Source organism: Chlamydotis macqueenii, chromosome 2 (assembly GCF_036417535.1).
Source record: "Chlamydotis macqueenii isolate bChlMac1 chromosome 2, bChlMac1.mat, whole genome shotgun sequence".
Taxonomy (NCBI): Eukaryota; Metazoa; Chordata; class Aves; order Otidiformes; family Otididae; genus Chlamydotis; species Chlamydotis macqueenii.
The window spans coordinates 92,150,364-92,170,895 of record NC_141557.1 but is presented as its reverse complement, the minus strand read 5'-3'; the positions used below and the strand labels follow the sequence as shown (position 1 = coordinate 92,170,895).

Sequence of the window (20,532 nt, the reverse complement as noted above, 5' to 3'; positions counted from 1 at the left end):
TTTCCAGTAGCCAGTATGTCACATCTCTCTCTGCTTTTCCTCATTAACAGGTAAGTTTCCAATGTCTTGTAGGCAATAACTGCTGCCTCTTTCTCATCACCAGCCTGACTGACTGTCTTAGCAAACATTGTCTCTACCGCAGTTATCAGTCATCTTCCCTCTCAAATCGTTTACTGTGTTAACATGATCCAGTTAACCTATCAGTAAGTGATCCTGACATCCAGGCCTTCGAGCTCCTACTTCTATTTCAGACCTGAGGAAAGGCTCACATACCCATCAAGAAAAGAACACTACTTCTCTTTGCAGCTTTGTTTTTCCCTCCGCCTCAGAGAGTGGCACATGAGTTCTAAGCAAGCAATGCTGGAAAGAAAACTTGGTATCACATGCTTTTTCTTAAAAAGGAACTATGTCAGCTGCCATCTTGGGCAGCACTATACAAGCCTGGGTTCGCAGGTTTATTTAATATACTCTTGTCTGATTATTCTGGCAGCAACATCTCCTTCTCCTCATAGCTATACAGGCACAATTCCCAAAGAAGACACTGGGACTCCACATGGCCACCTCTAAAAACAGGCAGATTCTGCACACACAGATTTCTCAGATTGCCAAAAAAATATACTAGGAAACACCAAGCAGGAAAAGAAGGCGGCCCCGATTTGTAGGGAGCAATCAAAAAAGTAAGTGTTCTCCCTCAATGGAATGAAAGTCAAATCTCGTCATAGTCATGGTTATACACTGACTTCTCATTCTCACCTTAAGCCCAGCTCTTCCACAAACCTGTACACACAGTCATCTTCAATACTGCTGCCTTCATCTCAGAGAAAAAAAACCAGAAAGTTCTGGCAACCTACCTTACAAAGATTTGCTTAGAGTATGCCATTTTTTTTAGCTCTGGAGGCAGTTTGTTCTTGTCTCAATTAGCTGTTTTCCCTGAACATATTGATAGAAGATAATCTTTAACAGAATGATGCATTTTTTTTAAATAGACTACTTGTAAGAAGTCATATCTTCAGCTGCACTAGCAAAAACATTAAACATCTTGCTTTTATGTTTATTGGGGCACAAAACACTTTTTGGTACAAGAATCAAACCTATGATATTTCTCTTTTACACTCATCTTTTCCAGTTATACATGTTTATGATACGAAATTGCACCACATTTATAATAAGAAATTGTGCTGATGAATAACTGCAAGCCCCATGCACCAACACAAAAGTGAATACACACAATTCATTTGTCCTGACTGCCCTTGCAGAACCATATGGAAATATTGATTACTGGTCAATAAATACAGTTCTTCTTTAGAAACAGCTTACAAATAATCAGAGTAGGGGGTCGTAAACAGCCTATGGTATAGATCTGCAGTCAATTTCTACTATCCTTTACAATCATTATATAAGTGGTGATGTTGTCCTTACACTGGAGGGTAATCACCACACAAAATTCAGCACTGCACACAAAAGCCATCAAGGTTGTGAGTACGTGACAGGCAGAAATCCCACAAGTGAAGCTTTGCTCTTTAAGCTTATGTAGCATCTCTCAACCACAGCATTAGGCTCCCCCCATTAGATCTGGCAATGCTGGTTTTCCTGTCTGTAGTACACCAGCGGAGCAAAAATCCTCCAAGAGACAGCGTTTGCAATCTTGGCCACCACAGGCACTGGATCCTAAGTTTCGGGACCTTGCCTGGTCTCTGCCTGACTCCCTCCTCTCACCCCTTTGCTACACTCAAGCCAGAAAGATGGCCGGTGGCCACAGGCCCCCAAAATGCCAGAAAAGCGGAGCTTAGTGGGTCCTAGCACAGCCGGCCCCTGTCCCAGAAGCGTTTTGCACATCTCCAGTCTCGCCACAGGCTGCCTGGGCAGCGGCCGGAGCAGCAGGCCCCGTTAGGTGACAATTAAGCTGCCAAGAGTGAGGAACGGCGCCAGGCTGCAAAGGCACAGCGGGCCGCTCTCCTCCAGAGCCCTGGCAGTAAAGGGAAGGAGACAGCCAACACGACACAGGTGTAAGGCCACATCAAGTTAAATAACACCTATGTTTCTGTTGGGTGCTTTTTAATTCATTTGAATTTTAGCAGACTCACTTCATTAGCTCGAGTTTTGGTTTAAACACCTGATGTGGTCCCCAGCGAACTCCTGTCAGTTCTGAGTGGAGAGGCGGTCAGAGGCCAGCCCGTGCCACAACCAGCAAGACCTAGGGCTCCTCAGGAGAACTAAAGCATCAGTGGATTAAACATGTCAGCCGTTGGGCATGAGCCGTAATGTTTTTGTCCTGACAGTACTGAGATGGTCTAGATTTTAAAGATATTTGTGCAGCTTAACGGTTCTGTGAGCTGTGGGGCGAGCGGGGCTCCCTGCTAAGCAAAGGCCACCATCCAAGTGAGGGTGACGGAAACAGCTCTCAGTCGCTCCGTTTGGTGAGACACCGAACCAGAAAACTGAATCCATAAAACAAAGCTTACACAGCTTTAGGGCACAGAGGCTCACTTTGCAGAAGAGCATATAAGAGCACCTCAGCATATAAATGAAAACATAACAGGGCAGGGACTGACCCAGGCATGCCTGCTTCCCTCCCACTACAGCCTTGGTTGGAATTTAGCATCAGGTGACACAAGTCACACTTGAGAACAGTGATACATTTAGCAGAAAATATTCAAGACATTCTTTTCTCCAACCACAGACCTTCTGCGTACACTACGATCATCTTCCAAAAAGTGGAATCAAATCATTCCATAATTTCCATTCCTGAAGGGCCAGCTCTGATTTCTAAACAAAGGTGTCATGATAATAAGCCGACCCTCGTCTGGCTGGTAAAGACATAGTGGTTTCCGAAACCTCAACGGGACACTAGGAGAAAGGAATCTATATTCATTACTGCCTATGGTTAGACTTGTGCTGAGAGTACTTTTGGTTTACAAACCATTCTTGCTAAATTAACCTTAAACATGTCAAGCTTCACATAGCTCTATAATCTCTGGTAACATTTTGTCTGCTTGCAAATCTAAAACAATATAAAAAAATGCAACAAATGCCATGCAAAGCCTATAGCTGGCTGACTGTTATACAAGCCTAAACGATAGCTCATGACAAAATAGCCATTCCAGTACCAAGTAGGGTGTATTTTTTTTCTCCAGGAAGGAGAAAAAGCAGAAGAACTATCAAGTTCAACAGACAAGTAGAAACCAGAAGCTGTTTAGTCTTATATTATGAAGACTGAATAATTTGATAGCATGATCAAAGCACACTAACAAACGGGTAACAGACAATAGAAGTACATAATCAGAAGAAAAAGCAGGATAAAGGATGCATATCAGCTGTGCTAAAAATGCACAAAGTGTCCGTTCAATAATCAAATAATATCTATTATTGAATATTAGGAAAAAATTTTTTACACTGAGGGTTGTAGAACACTGGAACAGGTTGCCCAGAGAGGTGGTGGAGGCCCCATCCCTGGAAACGTTCAAGGCCAGGCTGGATGAGGCTCTGAGCAACCTGATCTAGTCAGGGATGTCCCTGCTCCTTGCAGGGAGGTTGGACTAGATGACCTTTGAAGGTCCCTTCCAACTCTAACCATTCTATGATTCTACAATATGTTTGAAAGAAGTACCCTGGTTTTGGATAATAAAACAATTACTGTAATTTACACAAGAACAGTGTTACCACAAAAACTTAGTGCTTAAGCCATTACTTGCCACTTTAAAGAGCTCATAGAAAAAGAACATTTAAGAGTCCAGCTAAGCTGCACGTTAAGGCCATATTCATGGCCGACTAGTCCATTGCATCCACTTCACGTGTCTCAAACTTCCAAGAAAAATGCCTCCTCTGACCCATGTCTAGAAAACCTCAGTGGCAATAGCTAAAGAAGTAGGAAAATGGCTTCCACGTACCAGTCATCTATCACTGTGCTAAGGAGACACACAGGAAAATACCAAAATTAAGGTCTGGTCTGGAGTCAAAGTATTAGCCAGTACTGTGTCATCAAGAGGATGGTGAAAATATCCTCACCTCTGACAACCGTCCCATTTACAGTTTGGTAAGACAGATTAAAATTAACTAAAATATATTGGCATTGAGAGCATCTTACACACCAAGAGAGTCTTGCTCTCCATATGTCGACATGGTGTGTTCCTTGAACAACAAGTATTTTTGCAAGCAAATCTCTTCCCATCATTCATTTTTTATGGTCTTTCCTCAAAACTGAGGGTGGTTGAAAAAAATCTTGTTCCCAAGTCAACTGTTAAGATTAATGTGATATTTTTATTTAGGTTCCCATTTATATGTTTCTTCTTTAGTTTCTTCCAATTTAAATTACTTAGATTGCTAGCAAAAATTTATACTGTTTTTTTTAAACTGAGTTCTTAATCATTAATTTATTCCAAATATCACTAGCATTCTACTAGGAAACACAACAGTTAAAAGGCTCCTAAGCCCATTTAATAAAGCACATCCCAAAGGCAAGTCCTATTAACATCTTCCCCGTGCAAACTATATCGTTCAACATGCCAAAACTAGGGTGACTGCAGCCTGTGTCATATTGTCAACATCACCACTGTCCTGTACATCGGAATTCTGTTTTTAATACAAATGTGGAATGGTCCATTCACATTTAACAGTGACAGTCCTCTTCCAAGAGGTGAGAAACAGATACAGATCCCTTCAGGCAAAGGAGCAGACTGAATGTTGGCAAGAGCTCAATTTCCAAACCACCTGCTTAAGCAGGTTTTGGCATCACTATCATGACAAATTCTGTAAAATCTTTCATCCCCAAAACTTTTCTAATGGTCAACTAACTACTTTCAAATATGTAGGGTCTGCACTTAAGAAAAAAGTACTTCATCTAGATACAGTTTTATTGCACTAACTGGGCATTTTTACTACATTGAACTAGCATATTAAAACCATAACTTAAACACATTTCGTCTATGATACATTAAACAGACACTGTTTTCCTCACAGCAAATTTAGACACTTGCTGCTATGACACTGACGAGACTGAGCCATAAGTATTTTTCTGCAGACCAATAAAATAGCTGGATACCAATTCACTTGTGAAATGAGTTGTGAAAGTTTTCTCAGGGGCTGGCTCAGGTATAACGCTTATTTCAGGGAAGCTAGAAAGACTTAATATTTTCTGTTGCAAGCAACAGATGGACTTCTTTAACCTTATTTTCACTTACAGAAGCTTGAAGAATTTAAAGACAGCAAAATAATTCCCCTGCCCCCAAATCATAAAATAACAGACTAAGTACAAATCTATTTTCTCCTGGACAACAACAAAACAAGGGGCAAATAAAAGCTTGCTCATCAGTTTTGTACTTTGTTTTGCTTCGTAGGGCTTTAGAAGACTATGCTAAGGGCACAACGTAACACCCATAGGAGAACTGCATAAACAAAACGTTAACTCTAAAATCTGCCAGCAGCAACACTAGTAATTAAACTTCACGCCAATTTTGCCATTAGGAGACATTCCACTGAAGAGCTTCTCCTGGAATCCCAGGCGCCGCTCTTCTCCGCCCACCCACCTGCTCCTCTGCAAAGTGCTGTCGGCTCACGCTCCAAAACCTCTCCTGTTTCTGGGAAAAGGGAATGGCCATTGTCCAAGAGTTAATACAGGAAAGAGAATATTCATTTTGCATTCCCGATTCTGCCACAAATGTACGTGTCCATCCAAGGGCAAGGTAGCCTTTGTCTGTATTACAATGGTTTTGTTTGTTTCCTCCTTTTGCACTAGTGCAGTAGCTCTACCAGTTCTATTAACTGCATATAAGGGCTTCAGAGTTTTAACTCTCCTCAGTTCCAAACAGAAGCTCTTCACTCAGTGACTTCAAAAAAATTACAAGTCAGATATATGCTACCCATATATGCAAGCATCTTTGCAACTAACAGTGCATGTTTCCCAACTGTAACGAAGGAATATGGGCACAAGTACGCAAGGCTTTCAATATTAGGTTGTAATACACAGCTTGAATGTAATTTCACTGCTAGCTTATATTTTTGTTAGCACGGCAGGTTACAGCAGCACCCTTTTCATAGACAGCCCTCCAGAAATTGCTTCCGAGAATCAAGAAATTATAATACTACTATTTCCAGGTTTTAAATAAGCACTTTTCTTGAAAAACTACAGCCTCTCTCCAAGCTAGTTTTCTTCCACTGTTACCTACAGTGGAAGAAAGTAGCAGGCCCTGGTTACTTGAGACAGTTCCACCCACAAAATACCCGTCACCATGGTTTCATCCATCAAGAGTAACAAAGTAGTTATCAGCAATGGCCAAAATCCATCTCCTCCTGCTGACAAACTGAGCTTGTGCCTCCTGCTACAGTGCAGGCTGCAATACTGAAAAACTGCAAGGGGAAGGGTAGGAAGAATGAGAGATGGCACAAATATTGCTTTGCTACACAGGCCTTTGTAATTGCCCAAACACCATGATGTGTTTGTATAAACATTCTGCGGCTGGGGATTTGCACTCATCTCCCTTCTCCGCAACAAAAACAAACTGAACACAGTAATTAGCTTCAATAGCATCTGATTAAGTAAATAGGTTTTTCCGTTTCCATTAGTAGCTCATAAAGACGGACACTAATATGAGCACCACTCGGGTCATTGCCCAGCGGTGACAGCTTTACACTCCAGCCAAAATAGGTTCCACTGCAACAGCGAATATGAGAGTCAAATTCCCTGGCAGGACAGGCACAAGGTTTGACAAGCATGCTGTTGCAGGCTATGGCAAGAACACTCATGCTAAATCACTCATATACTTCCCCAAGCAGCTAATTACAATTGCTCACAACAAATCCTATCAATATTTAACAGAGATACCCAAAAATAAACAGGAGTTCAGTTTGCTAGAACTGATTGTCCTGCAAAATATCTTGACATAACACCTGTTCACAAAAGTTACAACTGACAAAGAACAGTCTACAAGAGATACCAGATTTAGCTAACAACCTGCTCATGATTGTATTCCTGTTTCTGGGCCAGGAAAACTTTATAGACCTTCCCTCTCTTTTTCTTCGCATGTACAATCACCCCAACTCCATAAGCCTTTGGTTCTCATGGAAATCTTCCTTTAGAAATAACTCAAGCCATAGAAATTATTAGTAGCCACATGGAAATGAAAGGTGAGATTAGTCACTTTTAAATTGTCAAACAACCAGCCTGTTAAAAAGTAACATGCAGGCATGACTTCAATATTATCTTCCTGTGACTCACCTATAGAACACACTTCAGTCTTGACTCAGCTTACTTAGAAGAAATGGACAAATAACCAGCATGAGAAAACAGAGGTAGGTGTAACATTGCTTTGATTGTGTCTACATATATACACAATTGTCCAAGAAAGTAATCTTTTTACAGTAATTATATGTATTTTATTTTCCCTTCCCTGATTTGAACATCTAAACACAGAGACTGAGCACTTGGAATCCAGAAGAAGTCACTGAAGGGTTTTTTTTCATTTGAATATTTCTTCAAATTATATTTTATGAGCTGGTGCTTAATTATCTCAGAGATTTAGATTATTGTTTTTATTTCAAGAAATCTAATTTGGTGGATGAAGAATATGAGAACATAATGTTAATCAATCTCCGTTAAACTTCTTAAAATAACACTAGCTGATGACTACTCGTGAGATAGCAAGCTATTCTCCCCTCGTCAGCTGCATATATCTTTCTGAAATATTTGCTGGAATATCAGTGACAAACCATAACAATATAAAGAAGTAAATATAGCTCAACTTACACTTCACTGAAAAATATTTCTAATCTCCTTTTTGTCACTCAAATCACACCTAGCTCTAATGATTTCCAAATGCTATGGGCTGTTACCAGTGGCCTTCCCACAGAAGGAACATCAATCTAAAGAATGGTTTTAAGGCAAGAGCATTCTTTCAGCAGCCTACCAGAACTATCAAAGAATTTAATGCAGCAGGTCACTTATTTGAGACGTAACCATAAATAGCCAGCTTCCTGAAGTTAAGAAAATACCTTGTTTGACATAAAATCCTAGAAGTCGCTGGACAGCATTCTGCCTATTGCCTTTGTCAGCTTTTAATTATGTCATGTTACCAACAAACTGCCAAAGCAGAGCACAAGCGATAGCATCCAGCACGTCTGAGTACAGGGTATTTTTAGCCTGCAATTCAGTCAGCACTCTTACAACGGCTAGGATTAAAGCCCGAGACAGTCACATTACTGTATACAGGCCAATGCAGTTACATGTTGAAACATGTTGAGAGAATGTGATGGTGAACTGGAGTCAACGCTGGGAGGAGCAGCGCTAGACAGACAGTTGCTCTGTGCTAACGGATGTCTTCATTGGCAGAGCCGACTCTCACATCTCGCTCGTCTTGATTAATAGTCCACGAAATAAAATATTAAAAATAATGACAGTTTTACTCCAATTCTTTCAAATACGATTTAGCACTTGTGAAAGACAGACAATGTTTTGGCAACCTTGAAAATCAATATCCTTTTACCTTCACTGGCAGCTGTTCAGATGACTCAGCTTTGTCAACACTAAACCAGGCCACTGCAATCCTGCCCTGAAAATGCTGCCAATGAGGAGACAACTCAGTCCTCACCCTCATGCTCCTGAAATTCCCTGCTGAGGTAGCAGTTACAGGACCTGTTCTGAAAGAGCATTTGCAAGGATGCTTTTAAACATCTCTCTCTCATTACACTGAAAAAATAAAATAAATGAAAAAATTTATTTTCTTCAAGCCAAGAAGTTTCTATACATTCAAGTGTTAACCCTTAATTTAAAATGTTAAGTTCTCACTGTATTTTTAATCTTCAGGAGTCACATTTTCAGGCTCTTCCTCTGCAACGATACAGACTTTTTTAAAAAAGAAGAAAAACCTAATCTTGCTGTGTAACCTACAGAACCTATTGTTTTGAGACTATCAGACCAATAAAAAAGTGACACCGCAATCTGACCACTTGTCGTCTAGGATATCGCTAAATGATCTATCAAACAGTAATAACTTTCATACACTAAAAATAGAGCTGCATACTAATCAATGATGTAAGGAAGAACAAGGCTGCATTTCATTACCAGTTTCCCAGGACCACTATTCTCTTTTGGTACAGCTTCTGAAAGCTCTCCTAAATAGTCTTCCCTTCATCTTTGTACAGATGAACGTTAGGAGCCATTTCCTTCAGATCCCTTGACAAGAGATAAAGACTACAAGGAACACATACACATTCTCAAGACTTTCAAGGACAATGCACATATAAATTAAGGGACATTTAATTAGCAAAGAAAGAGTATCTGCATCTTGAGGTAATTCCCTTCGTTATTGCAACCTTCCACATTCCAAAATCAAGCAAAAAAAAAGTCCATGGAGAGGACAGGAAACCTACAAGCTTAATTAACTGGCATCTGAACTGAGAAACACAGCCTGAGTCTCAGAAACTATACTCCTTTACTTTCTAAAAGATAAGAATTTCTTCCACCACTTCCCTCACAACATTCAACTTCATCAGAAAAATGGCTCATTTTCCTTTTTAAGCCAAAATTCAGTCTAGAAGAAGCTTGTTAACTACAGTAACAAACACACAAGGCAGAGTAACACCCATCATAGGATGGTTAGAGTTGGAAGGGACCTTCAAAGGTCATCTAGTCCAACCTCCCTGCAACAAGCAGGGACATCCCCCGCTAGATCAGGTTGCTCAGAGCCTCATCCAGCCTGGCCTTGAACGTTTCCAGGGATGGGGCATCCACCATCTCTCTGGGCAACCTGTTCCAGTGTTCTATAACTCCCATTGTAAAAAAAATTTTCCTAATATCCAATCTAAATCTCCCCCCCTCTATTTTAAAACCATCACTCCTTGTCCTATCACAACAGGCCCTACTGAACAGTCTCTCCCCATCTTTCTTGTAGGCCCCCTTGAGGTACTGGAAGACCACTATAAGGTCTCCCCAGAGCCTCCTCTTCTCCAGGGTGAACAGCCCCAACTCTCTCAGCCTGTCCTCATAGGAAAGGTGCTCTAGCCCTCTTATCATCTTCCTGGCCCTCCTCTGGACCTTCTCCAACCGGTCCATCCCGTTCTTATGTTGGGAGCTCCAGTAAAACCACCATGCAGTAGCTGAAACAATACTGCAGACAAATTAACTTTTTAATTAGGCTAAAAAAGCAACAATTGAATTTAGCATCTAAACAAGAACATATTACCATCTACAAAGTAAGTATAACAAATCTAAACGCATTACTTTCAATAATTTAAGCTTACTTCTCCTCAAAAATGTGGAAAGAGGACATAAACAAGCAAGCATAATGAGGAGTATTACAATATAAAATGAAGGCTGCATAAGACAGGAAGGGAACGCTTAGGTCTCAGGCAAACAAAACAGTACACACTAAATCCAGAAGAGCTGCACTTCTTTCTGCCTCGTACAGCCACAAGACAAAATGTCTCATGTATTATCATCAAACCAGAACAAAAAAATTCACAATAAAATGAGTGTCCTTCAACTGTGACCAGCAATGATCACTGCAATACATTAATCATTCAGAACACTAACACAGGTCGAATCAGTCATGTCTGTCTGAAATAAAATACCATGTTTTACTTATACTCTGCTTTTCCACTTGTGAATAAAGCCTGCCTACCTTACTTATGGTCACTGGAAAGTTACAGGCCTTCTGCATTTGTAAGAGATGCTTGACTCAACTGGTAGCACAACACAGAATACTCGAAAGAAAGAATGATCAAAACAAGGAAGAAACGTGTAGAGACCGAAAGGCACAAATAGTGTAATTTGCCCTAGCAGTACCTTTTCTTCCTCAGGCACACAGTTTTTCAAAAAAAATGCCCATTTTCAAATCACATTACAGTTTCCTATAAATACGTCTAAAGTACTTACACTAAATGTGCCTCATGAGCCAAATTTTTGAAATTCAGAAGGCATCTGGCCTTAGGACCAGCACGCTTTCATAACCAGACACAGGTAAGTCTGCAGCTCACCTCCTTTCGTTGCCACTCACCACTATTAGGCTCCTCAGTCTTTGTACCCTTTTGAAAGTGACCAAGTTTTTTTTTTTTTTTTTTTTTAAACAAAACCACACCAAAACACAATGAAAATCCCACAAATTCACTTCCTTTTTATAGGCTATTGTCAGTCCCAGACAAGGCAGCACAGATGAACACCACAGTTTCAGGAATCTCCCCTTTCTTGCAAGGGTCACAGGAAATGGCACCACTTTCTTTCTCCCCCTTGTTACTTATTTCCTCCTCTTCACTAGCTGCTCATTGCCTTGAACTGCTCAGGCCCTGCAGGATTGCTACATCTCTCAGGTAGAAAGAATAAAGCTCAACAGGTATCCTTAATTCTCTGCCTGGCACACCTCGGAGGATCTTCCCCAGACAGAGACACCAAGACCTCCCATAAAGAGGGCAGAGGATTCCATATTTTTACAAGCCACCTTCCTCACAATGCTAGAGGGGGGGGGGGGGGGGGGGGCGGGCGGAATCCCTTTTTGTGTGGATCCAAAGGTCACACTCCAGAGACAGCTGCTGCAATGTAGTAATAAACAGAGGGTTGATATGTAGCTCTTTCAATTTCTCCACTTCCCATAAAATGCAGCATTTCCGAGTACTAGAAGTCTATTAATGTCTACCCCACAGCTAGAAGCGGGTCATCACTGGTGCTTTGGAGAAAATTCAGAACTTGTGTTCCACCCTGACAGAAAGCAGGCATAAGTCCCCATTTGGCATTTCACTAGCACAGATGAGATTCCTGTAGGTGTCCTGATCACACGCCCTGCTATTATGCTCTTTCCTTGCAAACCTTACTGTAAAATAGCCTTGTAGTAATGAAGTAAGAAAACAGACAGGATGTGCTTTTTCAGTTAGCCTTACCTTGCATATGACCCTTGGATGCACAACCTAGCAGGCACAGCTACAAGAACTACAGCTACCTCCTTTGCCAGCCCTCAAATCATGGCAGGTGGTTCACAACAAACATGCTGAGCAGCCTGACTCAGGAACTTCCTTCCTGGCCAGGAACTTCATCTTCTCCTTGCTGACAACAGAGCCATCAGAAAAAGCCACACACAAAATCCCCAGGCAGCTCACCAGTAGCTGAAGCAGCTACTTTACCTCTGAAGCTGTTACATGTGGCTGCAAACTTATTTTCTCAATTTCACTTAGAAAGGTTGAAGGGCTCCTTAATAAATCTGAGTCAACTAACTTCAAAGAACAGTGCTGAAATGTCTCGTATTTTCATTTTTTAATCAATATCAATGTTACTCACAATTCTCTTTTTAAATGGCATGGTCTGTAGTTTCTAAAAGCAGAAGATAGCACAGAAGCCAAGATGAAGGTATAACTTACTTTACTTCCTAAATATGGAAATATAAGCTATCTGTAAGGGCATTTTATTCCAATATAATCATGCGTGCTACGTACAAGAGGAAAAATGTATTGACTTATCTGTATCAGTAGAGTTAAAGCACTACAACTGGCTTATCTACACAAAGCACAAGATACAGCTTACTAATTTTGTGGCTGACAACCATAAATCTTAAAACCATACACTCCTCCGCTACTGCACGTAATCACGCATACTGGACTTGACTTTGTATTATGGCTTTTTTATTTCCGCAGCTTTTTCCCATCCTCTTGATATCAAGAGTTTAACTGTTAGTAAACACATGTCCGACAGCCTGTCCAAGTCTCATTTTTCCAAGTATATATACTCTGCATTAAAAATCATTCTAGAACTATGACTAAAAGGAGATGAAGCTGCTTTTCCAATCACCCCACTCCTTGCAATTCAGCCTACTGAGCACTTCCATGTAAAATGATGACCAGTATGACCAAAAGATTAATAATAATGCATTGCCCTTGTTTAGCAGTAGTGACTAGGCATCTACGATCAACGTTACAAATTTTTCAGGGCTTTGTAATTCAAGTAAACATTCTACTCACAAAATGGATAGAGGGTCAGTTTAGAAGTATGACTACTAAAGTCAAGTGGCCATACTGGAAGTAAAGGAAAAGGTCTAAGCCTTTTATTTATTTCTTTTTTTTTTTAAACACTCTTAAAATACTAGGTATGAGAGAATTACTTCTTTTTAAGTGTTTGGAATTGGAAACTGCAATGCATTTTTTTAATATATATGTGTTAAGCTGATGACACGTGGAAAGTGAACTTTCAAGTCTCACTCACCTTTACTTCAATAGTTTCATATGCCAGATGGTTGCAGATGTTTCTAGGTAGCTGGGCCTACTAGAGAGCTCACTGCTACTTTTGTCCCAACTTGTTCTTCTGCTAAAAATATGTAACAACATTCCTTGCTGTCTTATTAATAACTGTAATACAATATAAAGTTAATATGAATATAATGCAATCCAGGTGATGTGGAAAGTGATGACAGAGGTGTAGTAGCAGGCACTCTTTCCTCTGAGCCGGTAATGAAGTAATATCCTAGCACACGGGTACAGCCTACTGAAGCACTGGTGCTCAAAGAAAATATATAGCCCCAGCCCAGACCACTCGAGGTCACCAAAAAAGACATGATGCTTTTTGAAAGAGCAGAGGTACCAACCTGTCCTAGCTGAATTCCAGTCAGAGAAGCAGACTGTAAAACCAAGTAGTGCTGTCACAGATGACAATGTGGTGGATGGTCAACGTACAGCCCGACTGCTGGGCATACAGTTGCACAAGGGTCTGCACAACCCAGAGAGTGAGGTCAGACGGAAGGAAAAGGGACTCTCATTTAGACCCTAATTACTTGTGAGGTAGGGTGGCTGTGCAAGCACAGGAAAGTGAAAACTCTTCCTGAAAGCTTTTAGAACTTTTGCTCTTACTAGGGCCAACAGAGGAAGACAAGGAGATTGCAACATGCTAGGTCCCACGTCTTTCTCTGACCATTCCTCCACCACCATAGATACGGACTGAAGTCATCTTAGTCTCTTGCTAACTGAAACCATTAGCAATCTTCATACAACAATTTTGGAAGAAACAAGGTATTCTACAACTGTTTTTGAAAGAAAACATTGACATTTGTAACTGCAAGTACAAGATCTGGGGTATGATAACAACAAGGTCTAACTTCTTCCTATTCACCGTCTTTGTTAGATTACAGACCTCCAGTAAATGTATGGTGATGTGAGTTTCCAGAGGCTGCATCTGACCAATCTATGACTTCAAAATTCAGCAGTACCCTGAGAACTACCAGCACGCTCACTCCCATCGTTCTTGACACTGAGCTCTACAAAGACTCTTGAGCTCTGAGCAGCCAGAGAGACTTGTAAGAGAGATTTGTCAATTTCAGGAATTACACCTCTGGGATGGGTCTGCTCCCCTGCTTTTACAATATACCTTTTAAGCCTAGATCAAACAACTGAACTGAATTATAACTTGCCCGAACCATAACTTGTCCGAAGAACCTTGCAAGAACTTCAAAGACCTCTTACATTAAGCTGCTGGAGACAAAGCCCAGCATTTGACAGTTACTTCACATCTGGTGTATGAGTATCTCTGCTCCTTTGAAGGCCCACACCGAGAAGACAACAAGCTGCTGGAGACTGGGCAGCTTTTCACGGTTGTGCTTTCGGGGGAGCGTTTATACTCCCCCAGAAAAGCATGTTTCACACAGGACTCTGACACAGCTCATGCTTTCATGTTAGAAGACGGAGCTGGATCCTACCCTCTCTGCCCTCACAAAAACTTGCCTAGAAAATTCAAGCACACACAACAACTTCAGGGTCAATGTCTTGAAGCATGAGATTTTGTTAGCTCCAGAAATACTTGGCTAGATCCAGAACACTTTGGAAACCTGTTGGAAATAATGATTGTGTTAAATCCCCTCTTCTCTCAAAGGATGAGAAAGGGGTGATGTCCACCTGCCTCAGGGAGAATATGAAAGACCTAGGCATCTTGACAGCCCTCAACTAAAATATTCCCCAGTCCTCAGCAGTGACACTTCCAGAAGATATCAGCCAGTTTCTCCTGCCTGTGGGTTCATTTTCTCCTGGGCCAATGATGATATTCCAGTTTCCATCTTCTATTCTTCAGCTCCCATGAAGCGCATAATCGCCAACCCAAAAATGCTCTCTTCAGAGACCAGCTGCTCTGTTTACCACTAGGATCAGGATCCAAACCATCCTCTCTTCTTCTGCTTCCGCCTAGCCTCTGTGCACCACGGCATTTCTTAATGTCACTGTGCTTCAGGGAAACCCAAGGAAAAGGAGCCAGTTGGTAGGTTTTCTGCTCTTGGAAAATCTAAGGTTGATGCCAGGATACAGCCTGGCATTGAGTTTAATGCCAGAGCTGAGCTCCGTGCCAGGACATAACCCATTGGAGCATCCCCTACTATCAGTTTACATCACACCATGCCCCAGAGTCAGCCCTGGCTTTAATCTAGGGCTAAATCACAGCAGCTGAAGCTGAAGACGGAAATCTGGATGGTTTCTTTATGAACGAAACTCCGGAATCCGTCCAGTGCTCATTGGATTTATTTGCTTATACAACTATTTTTTGAATTATACTGTTCCTAATTACAAATTCTTGGAAGAGATTTAAACACAGAAGTTGCCTCCAGTTTTCTCAGAGGGAACAGGAGGTCAAAATAACTATCCTTATAGCATTACAGCTCCCCTTTCCACCATGACCACCAGTACACCATATGTACTGTGAGATTTTTGGGGGTTTTCCATTATTACACAAAGTATTTCAATTACATTTGCTTGATAAATTAGACAGTGTGATTTCCTATATTACTGTAAACATGTATCTCTTACAGAGCTGCCCCAACACTGAACAGTACTGTGGAATGTGAAAACAGAATACGGCAACAAACTGAGCATGCTGTAATTACATGAATAAGTTATAATGAAGATCTCTAAAAAAAGCACACCACTTGACATCGGCCATGTATATATATCCACTCTCCTGAGCGACCCTGTGTCAGCAAGTCGTAAGTATCAAGTAACTCAAAGCAATTCAAAACCAACAAACCCGAAGAACCAATTTAGATTCAAAGCGCACTATTGGCACTGGGCCTGAGCCACAAATTTAGATCCAGTTCTGAATTTTCCCAAGGTTCACAGAAATGGGCAAAAGAGACATCTGAATTCAGAGTCCAGACTAGATCCAGTTCTTGTTCATACAACAGACAGTAAGAGGGACCTAAAGTCCTCAGAAATAAAGCAGTAAAAGCCAAATCCAAAATGGCACCTTGGGCAGTCAAATCAACATAAGCAACTCACAAAAGCTCTGCACCATGACTTAGTCATCAAGAATTTGTAGATGTGACTAAAAATACCACAAAAGAATTTGTGCTACTTCATTGCATCAGCAGCTAAGATGGTGTAGCACCAAGGCACCTGAAAACACCGGGGACACCCAAGGCAAGCGTTCCTGACAGCAGTGCCCCGCTCCGTGGGATTCAGTTTGGTGCCCGTGCACCAGGCATGCCTGCTGCACACACGAGGCAGAACCCGGGGTACAGCCAGCTGCTTCATCCAGAGATACGGCTGTAAGGAAAGATATGTGCACAGAGAGAAGCGGGGGGAAAAGGGTGAGGGAGGAGGTTACTATTAGGCACCTAATCTCCAGTGAAAGAAGGATTGCAGACACCTTTCTTCTCAGTTTTCCCCATCAACCAGTTTAGGTGCTTCACTTCATCCAGATACTTAATGTATTCAGGGCAGTAAAGCCCAGCCTAGCCAGTGTTCATGGAACTCGGTCACCTAACGTCACTGCGCTCCTCCACAAGGATTTAAAAACATTGCCACTCAGAAGACACTTTACAGCTTTAGACTTGCACCCAGACTCAAGTATACTTGTAATTTTAAAGAGAAAAAAGTAGTAAAACCAACATATGAAATCAAGAGTTGTACTTCCAAAGAACTGGACTAAAGAAATGCTGCCCTTTGGAGTCAAACTATAACATCTGTTAGTTACAAAAAAAGAAAAGCTACTAATGACGCACAGGTCAGGATGTCAAAGCATTTTTCATTTGAGTTTTAAATGGATTTCTTAATTATTGTTTAAAATATTTAACTTACAATGACTTGCAATATACAAGTTACTTTATTAACGACAAAAATACCATCATCACTACAAATTTCAGCTTGGCAATGGTGAAATCTGACACCCACTGAAGTGAGCTGGTTTCCTGCTACTGACTTCACTCTCTCAAGCACATCCCACAGCAGTACATCATCCACGAGGAGATGTACAAACCAGCCAGTGATTTGAAGGCAGCAAGTTGGCACCTCTGTTCAGAGAATAAGTGAATATTCATCCAAGTCAAAAAATGATAACTTAAAAACTAGTGAAAGAAAACTAGCACTGATCATTCGAACTTGCTGGCAAAAAGGCCAACAGTATACAAGTTTCAGGAATGATTTAGACATCAGCAATAAAGTATACTTGAGCTATAAACTCCTACATCTGTTTCAAGGTATTTTGCTCTACTTCACTACCCAGATAACTAAATGGACCATCAATCCATTAGCTCACTAATTTTCAAAGTAATTAATCAATCAAGCCTCAAATATATCAAGCTGAACTGACACCTGAAATTTCAACCTACGCTCTGCTTTGACAGCTGCATTCCTTCAAGATCACCAAGTTTTGTCCTGATCTCTGGGAGAAATAGAGCAAAATCCTTCTTTGTCAACAAATTATGATCTTCTAAAGATCAAGTGAATACAATCTTGAGGAAAAAGCTGCAGAAAGAATATCCCTACCTCCAATAAAGAAAAAAGAAAGCCTGTCTTTAAAAAGCAACACAAACCAATTAGTTCTACAAAAATCACACACACAAAGATGTAATGCCAGGCACAGAAAGGCTGCACTAACTGCAAGTGCACACAAAGAACTAAGCTTTCAGTGTAACTAGTAAAGGTAAACAAGTCTAATCACCATTTTTTTCCTTTATTTGTAGAAACGAAGAGAAGGCCAAGAGACATAATTATGGCACTCTAGAAACAAGCTCTGGTTCTGCAAACAGAAAAGTAACTGTAACCATGTAAGCAGATTTCAGTGAGCCTGCCCACATCATTACAACAGCAGAAACAAAATATTTGCAAGAGTCAGAACTGCAGATTAACAAGTCACTGGGCCAGGACTAGCCTTTAGCAGAGCCAGGTTTACAGCACTGCTAGAGACGTATGCCATCTTTCATCTGAAGTCTGCAAGTCCAGTTTCCAAATGTTAATTAAACTTCAGAAACATGCTGCATGCTGAAACACAGTGCAGGAGTTAAACGTGTAGAAACGGCCATGGATTTTGGGTGGCTCCTAAAACACTAAACCATAGGGGAATTGGTTATTATAGGGTTATAAAAAAAAAGCCAGGACAGTATTGCAAGCAAAGTAAAAGCAAAACACACCACAGTGGAATACCCTTGAAAACAAGATTGAATTAACTGTAAAAACAGAATAAAAACTATCTTTTCATTGACTTCATTAGGTGTCGGAATCCATCCTGCCTGTCTTTTAATTAGCTCTGACTCCAAAAAAAGCCTCCCTTGAAAACAATGGGACCAGTCTCTGCATTGAGGGCAACCAAGCACATGAAAACAGAATTGACCCAGCGCACCGAGAGCTTCCAAAGGTTTTGTGTGTTCGGCAGAGCTCTGTTCGCTGGATGCTGTATCCTTGGCAACTATTATGTGAGAAACTGTTCCACAAATGCAAAACTTCTGTCTGCTCCAAGAGCTTTTCTCTGAAATACTTTTATGGGGGTTTGGATATCCTTAAATCTAAGAGCACACACAGCCCTTTGTCATCTTCCCGCAAGCTCCCAAGAGCAAGATATAATAGAGCAAGTGATGTTAAGAGAGTATTTTCCTCCCACTTACGCAGAGAGAGAATAAAAGTTTCACAACTTTTACTTTGTTTTCATGGAAGGAAAAAGAAGTGGGCATTATTCCTTTTTTTTCTTCCGTGCACTCTGCAGAACTAATGTGCAGATACAAGATAAAAATGAAAGGACATTATTATGATGTCAATCAATGGCATTGCTTTGAACACTGAAAATTCAAGGATCATGCCCGGGTGCCTGACTTCAAGGGCAGAATTACAGATGCCAGCATACGTATTAGAAGAAGTATGTGCGAAGAGATAGGTAAGATTTGACAAGGGCCGTGGCAGTAACAGGCTACAGCAGCTCTTTGCGAGAGGGACTGGAAGTACCAATTGTTTCAAGGGCAGCAGACACACTGCTATTTTTACCAAAGCCCTGTCTGTAACTGCCTCCCTCGTTAAACCTCACCCCGGCAAAGCTCGGATCCCGCCTGCCCCACCGCACCCCTCGAAGCCCGGCCGTCCTTACACAAGACGCTATTCCTCAGAACCCCCAGACCCTCAGCCATCACTAGCGAGGGGCAGTGTTTGACACCCAACTCGGGCTTTGGTTTGATGAAGGGTGGTTTTTTTTGTTCTCCTGAAAAAAAACGTACAGCAGCTGCAGCTAAAGCAGAGGCGGTAGCTGCCCTTGAAGGCGTTTGGGAACAGCCGAAAGCAGCCGGGGAGCCCTTCCGGCGTTCCCCCCGGGCCTCTCCCCAGGATTTCAGGAAATATTTACACCGCCGGGGCGAGGGACGGGGGGCCGCCGGGGCAGCCCCTCCGCCGGGCGCCCTCCCCTCCAGCCGCCCGCCGCCTTTCGGACCCCTCTTCCCCGCAGCCGGGAGGCCGCTGCCGTTCGCCCGGTGCCCCCGCCCCCCCCCATCGTCCGGTACCTTCTGCGGGGCACGGAGGAGGCGGTGCACGCCGGCCAGCTGGGTGGCGAGCGGGATGTCCTCCCGGAAGGTGTACAGCGGCGGCCGGGTGGGCTCGGGGAAGTTGGTGCTGTTGAAGGGGTCGGTGTCATCCAGCAGCTGCACCCGGCAGACCAGCGTGGCCATGGCGCATCCATCCACCGCCCCGGCCGGGGCGAAGGCGGCGGAGCGGGCACCCCTCCAGTCACCGGCACCCGGTCGCTGCTCGCCTGCTACCGGCTGCGAGCGGCGCTCCCCTCCCGGCCGGCAGCCTCCCCGGCTCCCCGAGCGAGCGCCGGCCGCCTCACAGCCCCCGCGCCTCGGGGAGGCGGCCCATGGCCCCTTCCCCACCGGGATCCACGAGTGCGGGCGCGCTTCAGGCCGAGAAAAGAGGCGGCGCCGGAGCCGCGGGGCGCGGGCAGAGCGGCGGTACCGGCAGCAGCAGCGGCAGCAGTAACGACAGCAGCAGCTCCCCCATGCCCGGCCGCTGCGCGCCGAGCGGGCAGCGGGACTGTCGCGGCCGGCCCAGCAGCGCCGGGCAGAGGGCGGCCAGCGCCTCCCCGCGGCCTATAGCGGCGCCGCCTTCACAGGCGGCCCCCTCCGCCCCTTCGGCCTGAGGAGAACTCCCCGCGGCGGGCGGGCGGGAAAGGAGAGTCCGCCCGTGATCCCCCCGCCTCCGCCGGGCCTGGGCAGGGCTGGGCCGGGCCGGGTCGGGTGGAGGGGGAAGAGAAAGCGAGCGCGGTCGCTAGGGTTTTCGGCTGCGGCAGGGGAGAGGGAGGGACGCTCCCGCTGCAGGCCCGAGAGACCTTCGCCTCAG

General features: G+C 43.0%; 1 protein-coding gene across 3 annotated transcripts in view; it reads right to left on the bottom strand.

Moving 5' to 3' along the window:
- Positions 1 to 20,017, bottom strand: part of FHOD3 (formin homology 2 domain containing 3) — a 393,419-nt gene extending 373,402 nt beyond the window's left edge. For all 3 annotated transcript variants that reach the window (XM_086740433.1, XM_086740431.1, XM_086740432.1), the window contains exon 1: positions 19,698 to 20,017. In XM_086740433.1, coding sequence (XP_086596559.1) covers positions 19,698 to 19,862 — 165 coding nt within the window. In that variant the 5' untranslated portion in view covers positions 19,863 to 20,017. The remainder of the gene's footprint in view (positions 1 to 19,697) is intronic.
- Between the last annotated feature and the right edge of the window lie 515 nt (positions 20,018 to 20,532).